General features: G+C 43.7%; 1 protein-coding gene across 2 annotated transcripts in view; it reads right to left on the bottom strand.

Moving 5' to 3' along the window:
• Positions 1–7,946: 7,946 nt before the first annotated feature.
• The window catches only part of APBB1IP (amyloid beta precursor protein binding family B member 1 interacting protein), a 42,872-nt gene continuing 27,285 nt past the window's right edge, over positions 7,947–23,533 (bottom strand). Inside the window, exons 10-13 of one of the 2 annotated variants that reach the window (XM_054390183.1) lie at positions 14,714–14,812; positions 13,674–13,788; positions 10,589–10,686; positions 7,947–8,474 (exon numbers count right to left, since the gene is read on the bottom strand). In XM_054390183.1, coding sequence (XP_054246158.1) covers positions 7,947–8,474; positions 10,589–10,686; positions 13,674–13,788; positions 14,714–14,812 — 840 coding nt within the window. The remainder of the gene's footprint in view (positions 8,475–10,588; positions 10,687–13,673; positions 13,789–14,713; positions 14,813–23,533) is intronic. The other variant, XM_054390184.1, reaches the window with a different exon arrangement.

Raw genomic sequence — 23,533 nt, 5'->3', positions numbered from 1 at the left:
CTGCACCCAGCCTGTATTTGTGCCTGGGATTGACCTGACCCAGATGCAGGACCTTGCACTTTGACTTGTTGAACCTCATATGCATCTATAGTGGCTTTGGTTCTTTTCTTGTCCTTTTAGTTTCTTCAGGGGCACTTTGATGTACTTACCTGGCAAAGACTCTAGTTAAATAAGGTTATTGTGCAGTCATATCATTCAGAATGTGAATGGAATGTCCTGACACCCAGAGATACACATTTAGAAGTAGAATGTATGACATATTTCTAAAGTGAATTGCTTGTTTCTGTTGCTTATTGTAGTCCATGATTTTGATTCAGAGGACTTGAAGTCAAAGATGTATTTGATTTTAGGAATTTTTCTCTGCAGTCTTATCAGAGACTGCAAATCTGATTGTCCTCTGGAGTCTGCAGGGTTTGCACATGGGAAGCTGCAGTGGATGCTTTAGGGTGACTCTTTATTGTCTCCTACTTAAAGATGGCTTTTATTTGTCACTTTGTTCTTTGGTTCTTCTGATGTCTTCGCCTACAGCAGTATCTGTTATGCATTAATATCTCAGTCTTTTTGTAACAAAGTTAGGAGCTCTTTCTGATCTTTCAAAGCATGACTGTGTCTGACAGGAGCAGGAGTTCTCAGATTGTTGTAATAGTCTGCTCTACAAAGCCCACGTGTTGGTATTGCGTTTAATTGCTCTGAGTATTGTGCATCCACATAAACCCCTCACCTTTCTAGTGGATAGGACACAGTGCTGTCCACCTTTGTTTCAGATTTATGTTAAGAAGAACAAAATATCACTTCCTTGCTATTTTTTGATTTCCTGCTCAGCTTGCAAGGAAGCAGCTAGTGCCCAGTTAGTAAGTACTGTGTGGCACTGCAAGGAGAACAGTGCCACCTAGGTATAGAGCTCAGATCCAGGAGCATGTGAGGAGCACCTTCTCCTTGCCATGCTGAAACGCTTGCCAGCTCAAGAATGAGATGAGGTTATTTTCCACAGTCTGCTTTCTGAAAGGTAATTGCTCCAGGGGAAAAAAAAAAATAAAAATATAACCAAGTAATGGAGCTAATCTGTTTGATGGTGATGGCTTATGTTGGGGCTTCACCTGCATTAATTCTGGCTGTGATTCATTTTATAAAGGCTGTTTGTCACCTTTGCACTTGTAGTTATCCCTGTAATTGGTCCTCTTCCTCTTCTGGTTCCCTGTCTGCTGCTTCTTCTCCTGATCCCCAGAGCCATAATAGTTTATTAATTAGCTGTTAAGATAACTGTTCATAGTTCAAGATGGTTCTTGTGTTTATGCTAGTTGGATATTGTTAATAGTTTAAAACAGTTGTGTTTGTTGTGATTATATTGGTTAGGCATTGGGAATGGTTTAAGACAATTGTTATGGTTTCCCAGTTCTTGGTTAAAAGCTTTCTATTCTGTCACTCTCTTGTCATTCTATCACCACCATTGGGAAAGACAACTGTCGGCCTTCTGGAGGGGAATGTAGGACTCTGAGGCCAGGCAGCTAGTGAGAAACAGCTGGGCTGTGGCCTGGCCAGACGGCTTCAGGCAGGGGCAGACGCCCTGGAGTGTTGGCACCTGTGCAGCAGAGCACAGGGACAGCCACGTGCCTGCTGGGCTTGCCAGACTGGAGCAAAGCCTTACAGAGAGACAGAGAAATGGAACCAAAAGGAATGGACAGAGACAGGACAGAGGTACATGAGAGACAGGAGAGATGAGGCTGAGACCACAGGTCCCTTCCAACCCGGTGCAATCTGTGAAAATCACTTATGGAAGTGTCTTTGTCTCACTGACTCATGGAAGACACCAAGTCTGATTTTACAATGGCCTTTTGACAGCTCAGTGAAATTACTGAAGCCCAGTTAAAGGAGCTCTGTATTGCTGAGCTTTCATACAAGGGCACAGTTCTAGGAGTACTTAATATAAAATCAGTGAATCAAGTTAGACAAAAACTTGATATAATAGGTCTCAAGTCATGATTTGTCTGGGAATTGTGTCTTTGTAGCATTATTAATGGACAAGGAGACTGATAATCTGTATCATGCTACCCTATATTAAGCCTGTGTCTGATAATGAAGTGTGCTAATGCAAGACACATTAATGAAGAGTCCTGAAGGCAGATTTTCAGCCGCTGATCCACATCCAAAATGAGTAATCATAAATATTCACACATAAGTGGCTACATGATTTTTTTTCAGATTTAAGATGGGATCCTGTTATCCACTGGCCTGACCCCCAGCTCTTAGTCACTTCTGAAATTTTAACACATTTTTATATTCAGATGTGGTTTTCATGGTATTTTTTTACTCTCCTTGCTTTAAAAAAAACCCCACAGATGTGATCAAAACCTTTTGGTTTTGCTTTGAATTTCCCTTAACTCTTGCCCACGTGTTTTTTGTGTGTGTGCATCCGCTGTTCACCTCCTTTTATCTCTGTCCATTTCTTTCTAATCTGTTCTTTCTCTCAAAAAAATTCTTTTTGTGTCTGTTAGCTTTGGCTGCTTTCTCTCAGATGAGTGATAGAAAGCATTTGATAGCTCTGTGTAGTCAGCCAGGGAAGTCTACTTTGGGGTTGCTGTCCAACACTGGAGGCAGTAACCCCACAACCTGGTTCCTCTGTGCCTTTTCCAAATTCTGTCTCCTCTCCCTTCTTCATCTCCTTCTCCTCAGTCTTTTATCCCTGTAGCCATAAGTTTCCCACTTTCTCCATACTTCATCTTTCTTTAGCAATGTTTTCCTTATTCCACACTATGGAAAAAAAAAGTCTCTACAAATACATCTTATCCACTCAGAAAAGGATACAACCTGGAGTTATCTAACCTTAAAAATAGAATAGCTTGGACAATAAGCCAAGGAAGAACGGAGGTGAAGTGCTGGAGGTGTTTGTGTAGAATTTGCCATATGGATTAATGTGAAAGTATCATGCTAGTAAAAAGAAATAATTTAAATAAGAGGGAAAAAAAATAGATTTTGGGAGAGGTGATTCCTTAAAGGGTCATCATATGTTTCTCATCTTTTAAATTTGAGTTTGCTTTTTTTTTTTTTTTTTTTTTTTTTGCTTCACAGGAACACAATTCTGACTGTTTATTTCTCTTTAGGAGTTCTGAGCTCTCCAGGATCTGGGTAGACAGCAGGTCTTTCCAGAATGGGTCACTATCATAAAATCATAGGATGGTTTAGGTTGGAAGGCACCTCAGAGGTCATCTACTCCAACCTTCCTGCCTTGGGCAGGGACACCTCTCAACTAGACTAGGCTACTCAAGATCTCATCCAACCTAGCCTTGAACACCCGCAGGGAGGAGGCATCCACAACCACTCTGGGCAACCTATTCCAGAGTCTCAATCCAAGATGCAAAAACCTTCAAGCAAGCATGCAGTTTTTGCCAAGTCTCATCATTCTTAGAGATTCACTCCTGCTCCCACTGAACACAAAAGCACTTAATGATCTTAATGCAAGTCTAATATTTCCAAAAATCATTAAATGTAACCCTCATTAGCTGAAGCACTTCCTTTTTCCTTTGCTTTATTTTTTCATGTGTAATAACAGGGGTGATTCAGACACCAAGAGAAGAATGAGAATGAAAAGTGAGTAAAACAATCCAAGGGAATTCCTGTCCTTGGAGGTGGTAGCTCTCTATTTATGTAGCTTCTTCGGTGTTAGTTATTTGTCCTTTTGAGGAGAAGTAAAATGCACTGTTTCTGAAGAGAAGCAGCAGCCTCATCATTAGTAAGTCTAGTAAAATATCTCAGGTCCTAAAGTACATCACCTTGAAGCATTTCAAGTTGATCACTAATTACCTTTATTTTTTTTCTCTTCTTTTAATTTTCGGTCCTTAGTAGCACTTTATCTTGCCTAAACAGTTCCTTAGGAGTTGATAACAAAGTTTTACCAATCCAAATCCCCATGGGAGTCTGTCATTGTCTTTTGTTAAAAAAAATATTGTAGACCAGCTCATAAAATTCTCCTAGGGGCACAAATTTTCTTCTGCTTTGTCCTTTTCTTATCTGGCTTGTCTTATTCTCTCCTAATTATCTTGTCACCTGTGTTAATTACAGATATTTTTAACACCCCTGTGAAACTTGTCAATTCGCAATTGTTAAGAGTATATTTCTGGGACAAATATTCTGCTGAGATGAGTCATGGTTTTAATGTGAATTATCTTTTTTTTGTGTGTGTATATGAGTCATATATTAACTTCTCCACCTTTTAAATATTCTTTTTATCTTGTTATCTGACTTTACTATTGAAAACTCATTTACTGGATGAAATCAAATACTTGGCCAGAACAAATTCCTTTGCCAAGTGGAAAGACACTGTTTTGTCAGCAGTTAGGGCAGGGTGTAGAGGTTACCAGGGTTCCAAACAGCCAATATATTTAGTGACCAGCTTGCTCAAGAAGGAATTTCAAAGTAGATCTTATTTAATGAATATGTGGAAAGCAGCTACAAGGTCTCCCCTAGAGATGAGAATACTCCAGGGGACCTTATAGCTGCCTTCCAGCACCGGAAGGGGACCTGCAGGAAGGCTGGAAAGGGAATTTTCACAGGGGTGTCAAGCAATAGGACAAGGGGGAATGGTTTTAAGCTGAGGGAGAATACTGTGGCTGGGGATCACACAGGTGTTTATTTGTACTCCCACCCTCTTTCTATGTGAGAGGACAATTCTGAGGGGCAGCAGTGCTGATCCCCCACATGTAGTCTACTTCTAACTTGTGCAATCCTAAAGACTGATTGAAAAGTGGTCATTCAAGTGACCTAATCAGTGATGTAAGAGGGCAAAGATGATGACAGCTGCTGAGATTGCATCCATTTGAGGCATGGAGAAAGGTTAAAAATACCATGCTGCAATTTCAGATCTTTTCACACTAAAATACTGTGATCTGCAGAAACAGCCACATTCCTGCCAGCTACAGGGACAAGTCCGTTTCATGTTGTAATATGTTAAAACAGAAAAGGATTAATTTCTATTTTTTACAAATGCTTTGCTTCCTTTTCTTTTGGAAGGGAAGATCTGGTATTTAGCAGCATCTTTTATGTACCAAATAAAGCCAGATAATTGTGTGTCATTGAGATGGTAGCTCTGCTCTGTGAATGGAGAGTGTGAATACTTGCATCTCAGAAATTCAATACAACCATGTACAGAGAGAAAATAGCTAATAGAGGTCTAATCACCACAGCATTTTAACTGGTTCCTGGAGTCTCCTGTAGGCTTTGGTTCCTTTTGTTTTGAAGAAAGCTGAACTTTTATGTAAGATACAAGTGCATGAGTTATGATTGACTGCAGATGTAAAATGTCTAAAATTGGGTTTATTGTGCTGTGACAAAAGAGGAGGGATGGAAGGAGGGCAGGAGGCTTGAGCATTCTGGTGAGAAGAGTGGATGCTAGGAAAGCTGTGTAGAAGCCTTAGTGCTTTCAAATTCAGAGAAATTAGCTCATTGTGTAGCATTTTTCTAAGGGCATGTGCTGAGGTATTTTGATTCTGGGTCTATATTTCATACAAGAAAATTTACTGTATTTAAAAACAGTTGGATAGTAAACAGTGGTTGTCACCCAAGTGTCTTGAACAAGATGTGCATGCTTAGTGCCTTGTCAGAAAACGATACCCAGATTTTCAGTGATTCTGCATCATGCTTACCTCAGTTACACATGGGAAGCATCTGGGAAACATTCATCCTTTTTAAAAATCCTCTTACTTTTAGCTAGTTGGTTTTGTTTCTTCTGCACTTGGAACCAAAGCTTGTACTAAGCTGAGGAGCCTTGCCCTGTTCTCAAGAGCATTTCTCAGTGTAGCTGTTTGGAGGCAAGAGAGACCTTCCAAATGTTGAACCATGGCAGTTCAAAACTTGTAGGTAAGGTCTTTGTTAATGGTAAACATCATTCTCTTGGTGAGAGCTGTTTGCTCAGCTCAGTGAAAGCATGGGAGCTAGAACCAGGAAACACTGCATGGGTTCTGTCTGAATTTGTCAGAGGGCCAGGAGCTAGTCCCTTTACCCCCAAACTGGTACCCAAACTGGCCATACCTGCATCACAAGGGATTACTGTACAGGGAGTGAAACCTGCTGTAGACTTTCCCATGACTTCTGGAAATGGGGGAAGGTCCTTAACTTGGGCCTGGAACTGTCCAAGTAAGCCCTAGGCCTGCACTCAGACTTACATCCTCATCCTTTTTTATACAGCAGCAGAGACCCCTGTGTACAAGCCGTAGTGTCTTGCTAGCAATGCCAGCTCCCCAGCCACAGGCTGCAGTGCAAGTGGTTAAGAGCAGTGTAAGATATCCCCTGTCCCCATCTCCCTGATGTGAGCTTTCCTTAAGTCCTCCAGTGCTGAGAAACCAAAAACAAGGAAGAAGAGTGGCTGTCCCATGGCTGTACCTGAGTAACTCTGGGAGTGGGCACGATTACTGCAGGAAAAAACCATCCTTTAGCTTCAGCTTGCCTCAGCTGAAAGCAGATAAGAGTAACAGGATGTCACCTAAACCTTTTTTAGGGATTCATCTGGCACTTCCCTGTTTGAACTATCCCTGTTCTGAAATACCTGTGCACCCCCAAGTTCCTCTTGTGTCCATCCCTGCCCTCCACGCTGGCTCCTTCCAAGAGCCTGTCCTTTCACTTCCACTGCTTTGAGCAGGTACTGCCTGCTCCTCCTGGTGCTGAGACAGGCATGTTTTGCCTTTCATTGCTCTGCCAGCTTATTTAGATGGCACACTTTGCTTTTTGTGCTTTTATTGTATAGCAAAATAGAGAAATTAGGAGATCTTGTGCATGAGAAGAGGCAAAGACTGGGAGCAATAAAGACTAGAAGGTATAGGCAAAAACTCTTGAAAACATTTGAAGTGGTACCAATTGCCAGTAAAGTGGCTGTTCATTAACTGTGACACTTTGTGCAGCTATAAAATAGAAGCTATTTTTATTTGAGAACTAATAATGAATGCTGCCCAAATGAACAAGGGAGAATTCAAACAGGAGAACAAATGGGGAGAAAAAATGTAGGAGGAGAGATTTGTATCAGGTACAAGATAATGACAAGGTCTTTCAGAAGAGAGGCTATTTCTAGGTACAGTTCAAAGACAAGTGTTAACCAACAGGGAGAAAAAAAATACCCTCCCTGCTTACCAGGGGAAGCATATAAGGGTTTGAAATAATAATTTTTTGGGTCTAAGAGTAACAATTAAACAAGATTTAAGGGCAGCAGCTTTGAGTGCTGACAGGTATGAGAGGAGCTGTATTTGGAAGCAACAATTTGGGGTGACACTGTCTGGAAAGGGCCCTGGTCCTGCCTTGCATCTCAGAATAATCTAGCTGAGGTTTTACTTTTTGAAATGTAATTTTTATTTATTTATTTACTTCTTTATTTTTAAATTGGATCTTTGGATTGGAAAAGAAAACCCAACCACTGGGGGTTTTCTCATCAAGAACCTGTAAGGGGAATTCTGTGAAGGGGGAGGTCCCCACTTCTCAAAACACACAGGAGAATATTGATGTATTTTTGCTGTCAGCTCCAATTCTGCTCGAGAGGCAGCCACAGAAGATGTGTTTCCCTTGCTGGCCAGCTCTGTGAGTGCTGCTTACTGGCTCTGACAGAGCAGGGCAGGACTCTGCAGGCTGTTCTTACCTTGGCCTGGTGCTGGAATGATGTTCATGGAGAGGGGCAGGGCAAGGGGAAAAGGGGCAGGTTATAGGGACAGTGTGAGACAGAGGGCACCTCCTCTTACTTCTTGAGGGACAAAGTCAGGGACAGAGGGCCCTTCCTCCTTCTTCTTGAGAAGCCCAAGAGGAACTCCTGAAGGAGCCTAACTCTTCACAACTTTAGAATCATAGAATGCATTGGGTTGGAAGGGACCTTTTAAGGTCATCTAAGTCCAATCCCCCTGCAGTAGCAAGGACATCTTTAGCTAGAGCAGGTGATTACTGATGCCTCACAAAACCACCTCACCTGCTCCCAGAGTTCAGGAGCTGCTGCCCCTTTTCTTTTCAAGAGCTTTCATCAGGTCAGACATGAAATCTGCTTGCCTGCCTCCACCCCCAGTTGGAAGTGGTCCAGCTGGCTGTGGCTCTCCAGCCTGTCCTGTGCTTTCAAGCCTTTTTGGAGGAAGTGGCACAGGTTTCTTTGATGGAGGTGATGGCTTAGTGGAGACAGGTGGAGGTGGAGGGGGAAATGGTAGGTCTCCATTACTGCTGCTGGAGGCTGGTGGTGGTGGAGGCACAAAATCAGGAGGAGGTTCACAGAAATCAGGTGGTGGTGGTGGAAAATCAATCTTCAGTGTGGGTGGGGGTGCTGGAAAGGTGTCTGGATCCATTAGGTAGGCACCACTTCCTCGCTGGACTTTGGAAGGTAGCACTGGTGAAGCAGCAATAGCAGATGAGCGCCGCTCCGGGGGGGGAGGAGGCTGCAGTGTGTTCCTCTTGCTCAGCTGCTTCTGTGGCCTCAGCAGCACCTGCCCCGCGCCCGGCACGCTGGGCACGTTTGACTTGGCCTTTGAGAAGCAGAAGGAATCAAAGGACAAGACACAGTCAGTGCACTGTAAACTAATGCTACTGCCTGAGAACAGGGAAAGGGTGTGAAGGTACACGGGGAGAGGGCAGCAGGCAGACAAATGGAGCAGAATGCATTTTGCCCGAAGAGTGCAAAGAGTGTTTGGGTTCCCATAGCTTTGGCAGTGGAGACCTCCATGTTGACAGCATTCATAGTGCTTCATGGAGTGCTATCCTCAGAAAATGAGGGCTTTTAGAAGTTCAAAGAAGTGCAGTTAGCAGGACATTTACAGATGCTTTCTTCATGTGTCCACTCTGCTGTTCATTCCCTGAGGAAATGAAGGTTTAAAACAAGGCCCTGGCCTCTTCACAGTGCAGGGCCCTGGGGAAGACCCCTCTGTCAGCACTCAGTGCTGTGCAGCAGGGGAAAGACACTGGGGCAGGGTGGCTTCTGCCAGCTGGGCCAGGCACCTGCACACCTCCTCCACTTCCCAGCCAACAGTGTGACAAATAGGCTCTTGAAGCCACTAAGTTCCAGCCATGTTTGGAAGGGTGGAGACATCAAACCCTCTGACAACTTTTCTGAAGGAAAAATTAATCACAGCCTCCATCACACAAGTAAAGAAGAAAATGTAGGGGAGCTGTTCACAGTGGAGATGTTTATTTGGACAACATTTTAGGTGCCTTTTATTTGAACTAGTGCTTGCCAGTCGACAGTCTGAACATCACAGAATTGCCTGGTTGGAAATGATTCTAAGATCATTGAGTCCAACCATAACTTAAACATCTCCCTGTACACAGCTGTTAGACTGTGTCCCTAAGCTCCTCATCCAAAAGCCTTTGAAACACCTCCATGATGGTGACTCCATCACTTCCCTGAGCCTTTTGGAGCAGAATAAATAAAGGCCATTTGTGATAGTTGACTGTAGTTTGCTTTTTGAGTTTGGGGTTTCTATTCAGTTATCAGTTACTACACAACCATGGTATTTGTTGTTGTAAACCTGTGGAGAAGTCTGCTGTGCTGAAAACAAAGCTTTGTTAACACCCTCATGTCTAGTGCTGCTCATTTATCAGTGTAGATCCAGCTAGCTTACTGCTCTACCTGTAGCACAGCAGGCTCTGAAACACTTCAGCTTGATCCTTTGCTCCTAGGCTTGGAGAAGCTGTGAGCCAGAGAGGGCAACATGTTTGCTTCTGCTAGAGAAAAGTGCTCTGCCACCCTGCAGTTAGCAGTACTTGTTCTGGTACTAGCTGAGGATGCCATGCAAGCCTGCTCTTCCTCACCCTCCTTGCCTACACAGATGGAATTAAAGGAGGCTCAGGAGGAGGGAACCAGGATGAGTTCTGAGAGCATAATCTGTTCCAGAGGAGGTGAGGCTCAGAACAGAGAAACAGAGCTTTTTAAAGGAGGAACTCCAAGGCAGAAATAAGAAGTGTAGGATATATGATGCAGGTGACAGAAAAATTCCAGGAATTTCATTTCACTTGTCCTGTTCACTTTAAGCATGATGGAGGGGCTTGACAATGAACTGCAAACAAATGCAGGGAGTTTTCTGCAGGAGGTTTTTGAAGCCCTCCTGTGGTGTCTTGCTGATATTTTTACAGCCAGAGATAGTACAAGTGAAAAAACTTGGAGCTTACTCAAGGAATGCAATTAAAGCCTAATGAAAACATGTTTCTCTTACTTCTTCACACTTTCTTACACATTCATCCTTCTGTTGAAAATACTGCCGTGTACTGTGGGTTACTAAGGCAAGAGCTATTTGCTGGCAGAGATGGAAAACAGCACAAAGGTTCTAGCAGCACAGGCTTTGAGACTATCCCACTAGGCACATTCCTGTCCTTGCTACATGACCTCACAGCTTTTTGCTCTGAAGAAGGAAGGTGGCAGATGGCTATTCCTTCACCTCCCTTTGTGGCTTCTTGCTTCTGTGCAACGAGCATTCTGCAGTGTGTAAAGTGTGAGGAGGAACAGCAACGAACCAGCAAAAGTGCCAGGAGCCAAATCCTTCTCAGAACACTACACTGGCACTCTGAGGGGTGAAAACTGGGTGAAGAAACACAGACTTGAGGAACTGATTCACAGGTGACATTTAACTCATGCACTGCTGCTGACCTGTACCTCTGATGTGTCCATTTTCTTTTGAGTCTCTGGGAATTCTACACTGGAACGACGAAGAGTTTGAGGAATCTGCCCGTTGGACTGAACAGCACCTGTGGCAAGGAGAGGAGAGAGGGGAGGGAGTGTTACATTTCTGTGATACTAACCAGACCAGGCAATAGCAAACTAAGATAAAGGCTGTAAAAACGTCTTTACAACTTCCACCAAGGAACCACATGCTTGCAGGGGTTTTACACACAATTCAGTAAAATCCAGGAGGATTTCTGTTTTCTACTTCAGGCTTATTTTGTGGCTTTTCATATTCAGTTCCTTACCTAAGGGAAAATAAACACGATCCCTCCCATTAAAGCTAATAGCTGTCCCCACACCTCTGTGGTTATAGCTGACAGTCCCACAGTGCAAGTGACAGAGCTGTGAAACATGACAGAAATTGTCAGAGCGTGTGAAGGCACTGACAAATGAGGAGCCTTCTCTTCTGACTATTGTGAGCTGATTATCAAAGGGGACCAGGAATAGAGTAGGGGAGCTGGCTTTGGGAGGCACTAGTCAAGCCCACCCTCTGGCCTTCTTTCTGTCTTTCCTGGCAGTATTTTGTAAGTTTGCAGTGTGCTGCAGTACCACAGTCTCAGGTTTTTAGTACGTGGGTTTTTTTTCCTGTTCTCCAGGTGAAAGATTCAAAAGTGCTGTAGGGTCGTATCAATAATAGTTGTGAGAGCTGAAGGTGTGAAGCTCCACAGAGGGGCTGATCCATGTTCTTTAGTAAATGAGCTAACAGCTCTGAAACTTTGTCCCCATATGGAATCACAGAGAATTTGTGAACCTTGCTGTATGCTGAGAGTAGTGAAGATCTGCTAGCTGGCTAAGTTAAAGCTATGCAAAAAACCCAACAAACATGACTGTGTTTGGAAGGGGTATGCATAAATAACCCAGTGCTGTCAGGTGGAGCAAGTGAATGTGAGACCAAAGGACAAATTTGTGAGTTTCATGATGGCAAAATCCTCAGCCTCTGTGCAGTCTGATAAGGATTAAATACACTCTCCAGTTTAGGATTTTTGGATGGTGTACATGTCAAAGTAGGAGGTAGCATTTGGTGCCTAGATGCTATGTTTGGAGGTTGGACTTGACGATCATAAAGGTTTTCTCCAACCAAAACAATTCTATGCTTCTAATATTTGTAAACCTTAATGTCTGCCTTAGCTCTGTCACAATGCACAGTCCTGAGATCCAGTGAAGCTGCACTCATGGACCTCTTGGATGCTAGTGAGCCCTTAGCTGTCTACAGTATAAGTCTAAGCACAATGATGGTTTTAATCTTAATGTGTACTTTTCTGACCAGCAAAGAGGTGCCATGAATATAATAACAGAGTAAATTATTTTTATCTCCATGCCTGCACATCAGACTATTGACAGAAAAGTAAAGTAAACTCTCCTATTCAGGCTTCAAGAGATGCCAGAAGATGGTCTGAAGACCTTGTGTTTTCTGTCTGTGCCTGCATGTCGTTCAGCAAATTTAATCCAAAGGACTGATTTGATCATTCACACTGCAGTCTATTTGTTGAAGGACTAACATGGAAGTCAATCAAGAGTGAAACCCAATGCTCAGCAGAGAGAGCTATAAAAAAACCCTGGGTTCTGTGGCCCTGCCCTCAAATGGAGTGAGTTACTGTCTCTCCTCACTTCATCTGCTGTCCATAGCAGAGCAGGAGTTGGGCTTTGCACTGCTCAAAGACATTGCTGCTCTCAGTCATGCTAAAATTTAACTAAATGAAAGAGAGCCAAGAGAGGTAGACTCTACAGTGCACTTGGCAAACATGAGCCCACAACTGCTCAGAGCCAGGCAGTTCAGGCCCCAGGTTTTATGTAGGGCAGTACCAGCAATTGTGAGAGAGCAAGAATCGCAGTGCCTTGCCTTAGTTAGAAAGCTAATGATCCTTCAGAGCTATTTCCATAGAGACAACATACATGGCTGAAGCCTTTCCAGGCTACTTCTCCATTTAATGGGACCCATTAGTAAGGATTAAGAGTATATTTTGTGATCACATGCAGAGTCCCTGGCTTCTAGTCTGGAGCTGAAGTTATACAGATGCATAATGTACTTCATACAGCCTTGTTCCTGCCCCTATCCAGTATAGACCGCAGCACCAGTGTGGAGCCCCACTGGCCAGCCACCTCTCTTCTGCCATCAACACCAGGACACTGATGCTCCACAACTGTCCCATCCATCCCCCTGCACAACCATCAAAAAAATCTCCTGATCTCAAAAGTCTGTTATTGGGTCTCCCTATCCCAGCTGTGCATTTATTCCCATGATTTCTTTCCAAGGAATAGAAAGACCAACCCTTTTCTCACATGTACTGAGAAAAGGCAAACTAAAGCCCTGGGGAGCTGTTTGGAGCAGAGTTGTCTGTATGAGAAATCAGAATATTAACTGCCAACACTGATCTTGACTTTGCCTGTCTTATGACAGCAAGTACTTCCTAATAAACTAAAACCATTGCTGCAAGTTACATCTAATATCATGCACTGTTGTATCTGTGCAACAGTAAAATAGGTAACAGCAATATGATGATGCTACTGGAAAGGCAGAAGAGAATAACCCAATCCTTTCTTCCTCTGCATCCTTCTCCTAACACCCACATTGCTATCATGCAGAAGAGTGAAAGGCTAGGAAAGGCAACAGCTCACCCTATAATAATTTCTGAAGTGATTCTCATAATATCTCACTCATCCCTTTTACTCACTAGAAGAAAAGCTCCAATACAGCCAGTGTAGAGACTTCCAAGACATGGCCCATCATCCTTAAAATGTAGAGAATAAAGAATTTTGCCAATAGAAAATGATCTTATTAAATGATACAGATTCAAGCTGACCTTTGGTGGGCTGTCTTCATATTCTTCAAGTTCTGCCTTTAAATTGCAAGCTCTGCCGCTAGCTGGGTTGTAGATGAGAGTTACACTGGGCTGTCTAGAGCAACACAGTATCTTGCTGGGATAGTTTTCTGGCAAAGCCTACGTGCAACACTGATGATGAGGGAAGGGAGCAGCAGCTGTGATTTCAACTGCCATGCCAGCATAGGTACCTGCTGATGAGGGCCCTGCAGGGGCAGCTGATTTCACTGTCCCTTGGTTTGCCTGCCGAGACAAGCCAGCTCTCTTCACTGCACACTTGTAGTTATCATACAGGGTCTTGCCATACTGCAAAACAATAGAAACAACACAGTAAGCAGGCTGCAGGGGTTCTAATAGGGCAAGCATTTGCTCTTGGAACAACATTTTTGCCCCCATTCCTTCCTACCCAGTTTTGTTTAAATGTAGCTTTCTACAAGCATTGGGCTTACTTCTTTACAGGCTAGGTGGAAAGCATCACTATAACAACACAATAAACTACCAACTCCTGTGACCAAACACAGTTCAACTGATACCATTCTCCCATTTCATGTTAAAATCTGTAAACCTTGACATTTGCTTTCAAAGCAGCTGTTCTCAATAACTATCTTTCTCCGTTGCTTTCCAAGAATCAAATTTTGAGACTGGAGACTTGGGACACTGACTCCCAGGCTCTAGAGCAAACAGCTCTGTCAGTCTAAGACACACAGTAATTTGATGTTGCCCCCACACCTTTTTTGGATGCTAGCCTGCAGCAGAACTGGCAGAAACGAACATCTACCTACCAGGAGCAGGGCTGTATGGCCAGGTGCAGCCAGTGTACTGGGCTGTGCATAAATCCATCTCTCTTACTACTTTGTGCAAACCAAAATAGTCTATGAATTCAGACATTGAAGCAGTCATTAGGGCAGAATTGCCTGAAAAATATTACAGCTGGACTGACCAGAGGTTGTTCGTCTTTAGCCACAGTATACTATTACTGTGCCAGATAACTGTGGAGTTTGATTTACAAGTGCATGAGGTTTATAGCTCCAGAATTCACCATTATGTTAGTGACAAAAACACGCTGGCCACAGGCTACAGGAGCAGTCAGCAAATCCACTCAGCTTGTGCCCTCTACTCTTTCTATCAACATGAATGTCCATTCTTGTCATAGTGCTGAGATGCTGACAGTCCTGAGGAAGGCAAGGTTTTACAATAAGCATACTTAACAAAATGATACTTTGACTCTCACCTTGGCAATTCTTATTCCTGTCACCCACCGATGCAGGGTTGCTTGATCATCGCAGCACAAGTACTTGACATATTGTGACTCCTTTTGAATCTGGGGGTGCTGGAAGATGCATAAAGCAAGACAAACACAGAAATCAAACTGATTTACAGAAGTGTGAAGGCACTGCACAGTGAACTGGGCGAGAACACTGCTGATAGGCAGCAGGTTAACGTGAAGATTGTTTGGGGTAAAAAAAGGAGAAACAGAGTATGAGAAAACATAAGAAAAGATGATGATTACAAACTGTGTGACTTGCCACTGGCAGCATTTGCTTGAAATAACTTTAACGCATCATAGCATGAATTCAAGGCCACAGAAATCTCCACATGCTGGAAGAAAGTCTGTTTCTCGTTGAGGTTTGCCGTCTGTAAGGCATCCAGCCTGAGCGCTGAACACAATTAGTTTTCAAAGGGTACACTAAATTTGTTTTAAGTAAAAACTCTCAGCTGAAACATATTTTTTTATCCTGCCTGCTTGCCTGCCTTTCTTTGGGCCTAGTTCTACCTTTCTTCCCATACATTTTTATTCTGCTTTGCTCTTGCTGTTGTTTGCCAACAGTTTTGTAGTACCTGCCATACGCTCGGGACGGGATCGCTCAAAATGCAACCCCAGCAGCAGTAACCATTTCCATTTGTTTGCATCAGAAACCTTTACAATTTTGAAACCTCTTTTTCTGTTGTTCTTTTGGCCACAGAATCACAGAATATATCTGATTGGAAGAGACCTCAAAGGTCATCCAGTCCAACCCTTAACCCAGTACTGAACGGTCAACACTAAACCATGTCCCTAAGCGCCAGGTCCACACACCGCTTAAACACCTACAGGGACACTTCCCTGGGCAGACCATTCCAGTGTTTGAGAACCCTTCCAGTGAAGAAATATTTCCTAACATCCAGTCTGAGCCTCCTTGATGCAGCTTGAAACCATTTCCTCTAGTCCACAGTTTAAGATCTCTTCCCCTTACTGATTGATGTAGTAGTGGTATGTGGTGACACACCACTGCAGCTCCAAAATGATCAAAATGCCAGGCTGGCTATTTGCCTGTGGCTGAACATCCTCTCTAAGGCTGCAGGAATTTGGTGCCCCTGCTGTAAGTCTGTAGTAGCTTGGATGGAATAATCTACTGCCACCTCTTGATACACAAGGAAAAGAATGAAACCAAAGGAAAAGGCTATGTTAGCCCTCATTTGTGTGCTCATTTCTATTTATATTCTTATGAATTATAGGTGCACAGTTAGTGAAATGCACAACAGAGCAGCTGAATGTGCTCCAAGAATTCACTGATGTCAAATTACTCTCTTTTTGGCCTGGGCAGCTGAAAATTCAAAGCATACCTCCACCTAGCAGCAAGGAGCCTAGGTTTGCACATATTGTTAGGCCCCCAAAGCAGAGCAGCGTTGGACACGGGGACCTTGGGCAGAACACCATGAGCAGCCCACCAGCACAGGCTGATGGAGCTCTGGGTGTCTCCTCCTTACACCTGCTGGTGTGTGGGGTGTCTCCAGACCAAACACTGGCCACATCCAGGTGATCCAGGGGCTCAAAAGCAGAGCTCAGTGCAGAGGTCTTGCTCCTCAGCCATGTGTCCCTGCTCCTTCCTCAGCACTGCTTACACCAGGCTTCACTTGCTTGTGCTGACCCAACTGTTTATAAGGCCACATTGTGACCTGAAAAAAAAGGAACTGGTCTGGGTTAAAGATAACCTATTTCATCATGCTTGATTTATTTTGGTTTGGCTTATTTTTTTCAAAACTCAGCAGACACTTTTCTCTGGGTGGCAGAGTACATCCCATAGACCTGGTTTATCACCAGCAGAGCCAAAAGAACCAGGAGGTGCAAACAAAGGCACTGCAATCCTGGGTAAATTCCATTCTTCTAGCACTGTTCAACGAGCAATTTTGCTCCAATTGTAAGGTCCTACTGAACCCAGCAGATGGCACCCAAAGCTCTCAAAAAGTGGGAAAAAAAGGAAGGATTTTCCTCCCCCCTGCCCTTCTCTTTTTCATGTCAAGGAAGCCCAATGGATCTACATATCTCCCCTCACTTCCAAACATCACACCTACCAAGAGGGTTTTACTACAAGAACAACAACAAAAAAAGTCTATAATTTTACAGATAGTTCATGCAAACATCTGGAACACCTGCACACTGCTTAAACAAGGCAGAGGAGGATATGGCAAGCTAGGGCTGCTGATGCCTCCTCTGGGGGTCCCTCCAGAAATACCAGTTTCACAAGAACACCCATACTGTGTCAGATCAAAGGTCCCTGAACTCTGTATATGGACTTTGACAGTGGCCACAAATGGATACTGAGGGAAGAGAAAGAACAAGGCAAGCGCCTGTGATACTTCCTTCTGTGATACTTCCTTCTGTGTACTCTCCCTGTCTGCAACTATTTTCAGGTCAGGGGACTTTCTGAGCCCCCTGGGGTTTCTCTGTATTTCAGTTCTTCAAGGGATTTCTCTTCCAGGTACTTCAGTTTTTATGGAGCCCAGAGAGTGTTCTGTCATCCACATCATCCGTTAGCAACCATTCTCCCAGGTCTGCTACTCACTCTGAAGAACCACCCTCTTTTGTTCTGATCCTGGCTGCTACTAGCTTTGAGTTACCTTCTTGTTTTGAAAGAGACACTGAAGGGCTGACCCCTATCCACACCTCTCTGTGCCACTCCTGATCCTTGGGATCTGCATCATATTCTTGGCAAGTTGTCTCTTTCACAACCTACAGGCTTTTAGTGTCTGTAGTCATCCTTCAAGTCAAAGTCATTCCTTACTTTTGCTTATTTTTGTTACTCCTCCTGGACATTTTTTCCAGATTATTATATACTCTTTGAGATGAGAGGGACAGAACTTCACAGGTGAGGAGAAACCATGGACTCATCCCATGGTATGGCAACATTTGCTGGTTTATCAGCTAGGCCTTTCCTAATCACTCTCATGTTTGATTTACACATCTGACCACTGGGACCTGACTCAAAGCTTTCAGCAAATTGTACACCACATCAGCATCATGCTCTGGAAGGGCAGAGGTCACTCAAAGTTTCACAGGTGAAGCTCTGACTGCTTTTGTCCCTATATACATAGCTGTGAGCATACCCAGACAGTTAAGTCACTTTGTTACATGGTGCTTGGTTTTTGGAAGTGTTGGACAACTGTCCAGTTACTTAAGGCCTCAGCACTTCAGACATCAAGCTACAAAAAGATGTGCCATGTTCACCTGGAAAAGTACTGAAAAGGCTTGGAACTGAATCTCCTCTGACCCACTGTCTCCTCCACAAATATCAACTGTCTAGAGATAAAGAAAGCAGAAGCACTTTTAATATAAAGAGCTTATTTTTTGGAGAGGTTTAAAAAAATATCTCTGCACAGATTACATTTGCAGATGTAAAGTAAACTCTTTGCCTAAAGGAAAAAAAAAAAGATAAAACACATTGAAAACCTGAGGAATTGGGAACTGAACAATGTGGTTTCTATGGTTTGTGCCAAAACAAATGACTAAAGGCTGTGTGTGCATGAAATCAGAAATTATCCCAATAAAACGTTCTTTTGCTTTGCCTTCTTCCAACACTGAAGATGAAAAGTAAACTGAAGTTATTCAGGCATCTCATTGGATTCATTACCCCAAAATATATGGATCAGTGCTCAGTCTCTGAGGCAGAAACAACAGCCAGAAGCATAAAGAGTGACTAACTTTGGATCAAAAGCTTTGGCTTTAGGCCAGGTTCTCACAAAATGGTCAAGGTTTTTGGATGGCTTAGCTTCTGCTGATGGATTTGTGCTACATTGAGCTATCTTCTCAGATAAGCTGAGACTTCTGGCCCTCCTGACTGCAAGTAGAATTAGTACTCAGCTCAGCACCTTTCAATAAAATCACACTGCAGTGGTTCACATTCCCTGTCTGCTGTTACATGTCAGGCATTGGAACAGGCTGCCCAGGGAGGTGGTGGAGTCACCATCCCTGGAGGGGTTCAAGAAATGTGTGGACATGGCACTTTGGGGCATGGCTTAATGGCCATGGTGGTGTTGGATTGAAGGTTGGAGTGGATGATCTTGGAGACCTTTTCTAACCCCCAAAATTCTATGATTCTGATTCTCTGCACTCCTCATGTTAGGATGACCAGGCTTAACTGATCTCTCCAAGCTGTGTGTGAACTGTACAGATAAGAGTAACTGTCCTACTGCAGGGCAATTATTTCTTCTGACCTAGATTTCATAGAATCATAGAATCAGTCCGGGTTGGAAGGGACCACAAGGATCAGCCAGTTCCAACCCCCCTGCCATGGGCAGGGACACCTCACACTAGATCAGGCTGGCCAGAGCCTCATCCAGCCTGGCCTTAAACACCTCCAGGGACGGGGCCCCAACCACCTCCCTGGACAACCCATTCCAGGCTCTCACCACTCTCATGGTGAAGAACTTCTTCCTCTAATGACTGAGGCAGAATTTTTAGGTCATTAAAAATATCTGTAATAGCCAGAAGCAAAGAGGACTGCTATATGCAGCATATAATATTTTCCAAAGCTATTCTATTCCATTTCTCACTGTCCCTTCTCTGTCCTTATTCTCCCCACCTTGCACAAGGGTGTGCATGGACTGTGAGAGGAATTCCATGCATCTGGAAGTGTCCTGCAAGAAAGACACTTTTTCTGCTTTTGCTCTTCAGTTTATCCAGCAATGAATTTTACTCCGAAATACTCATCTGAAGCATTTGTGCTTACAAAACAGCTTGTGAAACTTGCACATAAAGAAACAGAACACCCCCACAAATTCTGTCCTCATTTCATTGATTCATAGAATGGTTTGGGTTGGAAGGGACCTTAAAGATCATCTAGTTCCAATACCCTGCCATGGGCAGGGACAATTTCCACTAGCTCAGGCTGCTCAAGATCTCAACCAGCCTGGCCTTGAACATCTCCATGGAAGGAGCATCCATGACTTCTCTGGGCAATCTGTTCCAGAGTCTCACCACTCTCACTGTAAAGAATTTCTTCTTGATCTCCAGTCTAAATCTCCTCTCCTCAAGCTTCAATCCATTCCCTCTGGTTCTATCACTTGACCTTGTATCTAGCCCTTGTAAAAAGTCCCTTCCCAGCTTTCTTGTAAGCCTCCTTCAGGTACTGGAAAGCTGTTCTAAGGTCTCCCTGAGCTTTCTCCCTGGTGAACAGTCCCAATTCTTGCAAGCCTGTCCCCACAGGAAAGGTTCTCCAGCCCTCTGATCATCTTTGTGACCTCCTCTGGGCCCACTGCAACATTTCCACGTCTCTCTTATTCTGGGGGCACCAGAACTGGACACAATACTGCAGGTGGAGTCTCACCAGAGCAGAGCAGAAGGGCAGAATCATAGAATGATTTGGGTTGAGACAGACCTCTAGGTGACCTTTAGGTCATCTGGTGTCCCCCCAGTCACCTCCATCACCCTGCTGGTCACACTTCTTTTGATGCAGCCCAGCACACCTTTGCCTTCTGGCCTGCCAGCAACCATTGCTGGCTCATGTCGAGTTTTCCATCAGCTGACACCCCCAAGTCCTTCTGCTCACAAGCCACTCCTTGCCCAGCCTGGGTTTGTGCTTAGGATTTTCCCTACCCAGGTCTCCTACCATTGTCTGACTCAATCACTGCTAATTCTCACCTTCTACCTTCTTAACTGTCATGGTGCTGAATGCATTACATACATGACTTGGTCTGCAGGGGAGCCTACTGAGTGTGAGTAAGGAGGGAAAGAGGGGAGTGGAGTGGCTAAACACCAAATTACCTGCTACAATGATGTGCTGCCATTGCAAAGGGAAGCTATTCTTGAGAATGGACTTCCAAAATTCTTTGGATTATTAATTTTTCCTTTTTTTTTTTTTTTTGAAGAATCATGGTTGCCAAACGACACCAACATTTTATTTTTTTTTTAATTGTGGTTTCCAAATGACACCAGGAAAACTTAGCTGTTTAGATTGCACAGGAAAACGTACTCAGCTGTGGAAATAGAGGATGATTTGCCTTTGTCTCAGTTTATCCCCAGGAAACCAGTTTTTTCATCCTAGATTAATTCAGCTTTATGCATCATTACCTCCAGATTACTCAAGCACAACCAGCACCAATAAACTATAATTAAATCCACTCTTTGTCACAGGCACATCAGACTGACTAACCCAGCAAATTTGCATATAGATTACCTTGCTGTTTGTCTGCTTTGAAAGATTTTTCAACATGGTGTGACCAAACCAGCTCTTGGACTAGCAGACACACGTGTGCACACATACACACAGACACTCCTCAGGCACAAAATAAACAGCTTCACAATTCCTGCTCAGTGCCAGGGGTGCTGGTACTAACACGATGAACAGATCCCATCCTTCATGGTGGAATCTCTTAGTGTGGAGGGCTTTCAGCTTTGGAATATGAAATAGATCACAGAAGGTCTCATCCATATCCACTGCATTTCCCACATAATGTAGTAGATGGTGAAAGAGAAGATCTACAGGGAATAAAGCATTAGCAGATGCAAAGGTGACTGTGAGGAACCAAACCACTCCAGCTTGCATGCTTGCTGTGTGTGGTGTGCCTAATTACTACTTCTGTGAAGGAGAGAGATTTTTGTTGCCTTGCTGTTCCTCTCCCAGGGGCAGCCAGCACTCTCCACAGGGTGGCAGGGAAAGCCATGCTGCTACTCTCTCCTACTGCCTCTGCCTGGAAGAGAGGGACAGAGCTGCCTGACAGATGCAGCTTTGAGTGAGGGTCTTCTTTCACACTTGGCTACCCTTTCCTTTCCTCTTTTCTTAATACAGATCTTCACATACAGAAAAGATTCACTTTATCTGATGTCAAAGTGAAGGGTGGCAGCTTTAAATTTTTGTAAGCATTACATTTAGGCTGCATAGAAAATAGAAGGAATCTGCATGTCTACAGGAACAGATGCCCCAAAAGTATTTATTTTATCCAGAAGCTCTATTTTTAATATGTTGAGGGTTCTTTGTGTCATTGGGGGTTTTTGTTTGGTTGCTTGTTTTTTGTTGTTCATGAATGTGGGACTTCCTTTGAGGGAGGAAGGCTTGTTTAGCAGTGATATAAAACAATTGAATTTAAGAAGGTTATAGATCAGCACAGGCCAAGTAAGCTGGGAAACAAAAGAGTTTAGTAGCCCCAAAGCCTAAGGATTCCTGAAAGCCAGCTCCATCAGAGCCTTTGTGCCAGACTGCACTCTCAGCCTCAGGACCTAGCCGCATCAGTTCTGGTTTGCTGCACAGGGGTGGCTGAAGGTGACCCTATGCTCTGACACCAACTAGCCAGTTGTGCTCTTTTCAGTTGGTCCCAGCTGGGCTTTCTGCTGCCTGAGAGGAGCTGATATGAGGAAGAAACTGCTTTGTTCAGTTAACTGCAGTTGTCTCCTGAATCATCTTGAAAGTGAACTCATGAGTAGGCTCAGCAAAGTGGTCTCTCTTTTGGTAGTAGACACTGTGATGTGCTTCTAAACTGTTTCTGGCACACCACCCTTTCCCCCCATTATCTCCCCAGCATCTTGATGGTTAAGAAATAAGGAAAAAAGACCCCCTTTTTGTTCTGAGCTACAGTATAAACAAAGAGATACTGATGTAATGGGAAGAGATGATAGGCAAGGAGCACTCACAACACATCATGCTTCTCCAGTTGTAGGAGGAACAGTCTACAGGATGGCTTTGCAGACAAGAACATTTATATGTGAGCTAGGTTAAAAGAGCTAGTCTAGGTGCAGCTCCAGCACCACAAGCTGCAAAACCCACCCCAGCCTCTGCTTAAGCAACAAAGCAATCTTCCCATTGTGTGCATGATCTTGCTGTTGCTGCACAAGCACCAGCAGCCAAGCCAGCTTCAGCTGTGTAACCCAAGTATGAGGACTGAAGTTGAAATTAAATGGCCATATCAAAAAAGGAAACAGGATAGAGGGAGCTGCCAGCTCTTGACGAAGGTGTGTTAGCTGTGGAGAAATTTCTGTCTTGCTTGAACTGAACTGAGCATCCAAACCCCTTCAAAATTCCTAGGATAATAAATGTTTACCTGTTAAATCTATTGCCTTTTGCTCACAAAAGTAGTCATTTCATCTTGAGGTCTTTATTCTTAAAATATGGCAGGATGAGAAATATCTCAGGGATAATGGTTTGTTTTCATTTGACATCTCAGGACAAGCGTCTCCCAGCAAGAGAGATATTTTCTTCTGGGAAACCTCCATATAAAACCAGACAGGAACAAAATGTGACTAAGTGTAATAAATGGTTCTGTGCTCCTGTCCACACACTTTTGTGTCACCAAGCATCCAGGCAGAGACCAACATTTAACTTTGCTCTTTCCCTCAGCTCACAGACCTCATTACACTTTCAGCTCCAACCTCCAAAGGGAAGAGAAGGCTATGACAGAACTCATCTCAGCTGTGTGCCTTCAAAAGGACAACAGAAAGAATTCAAATTAATGTACAGAAAATATAATAAACATGAAACTCTCATTGCCCTCAGAAAGCCAACCTAAGTGGGAAGCTTCTAAGAAGATTTGAAGATACTTTTCCACACTTCCTGACCAACTCCAGCCGCTTGCAGCTGTTTAAAACCAAGTCTGAAACAGAGCAGGTCACAAATCTATCAAATGCTGCTTTGTGGGGTTCAAAATGAAGATCCCTGTAACATAACCTATTCATCATTAGGTAATGTTGCTCAGGCATAATGATCTTGTCAATATGATGTTTACTCTAGTACACCACAGACACATTTTAGAAGCATCAGAGCAAAGAGTTTGGCTAAGCAGGCTTCATACATTTATAAGCCTG

Source organism: Indicator indicator, chromosome 20 (genome assembly GCF_027791375.1).
Source record: "Indicator indicator isolate 239-I01 chromosome 20, UM_Iind_1.1, whole genome shotgun sequence".
Taxonomy (NCBI): Eukaryota; Metazoa; Chordata; class Aves; order Piciformes; family Indicatoridae; genus Indicator; species Indicator indicator.
This window is presented reverse-complemented; position numbering and strand designations above follow the sequence as displayed.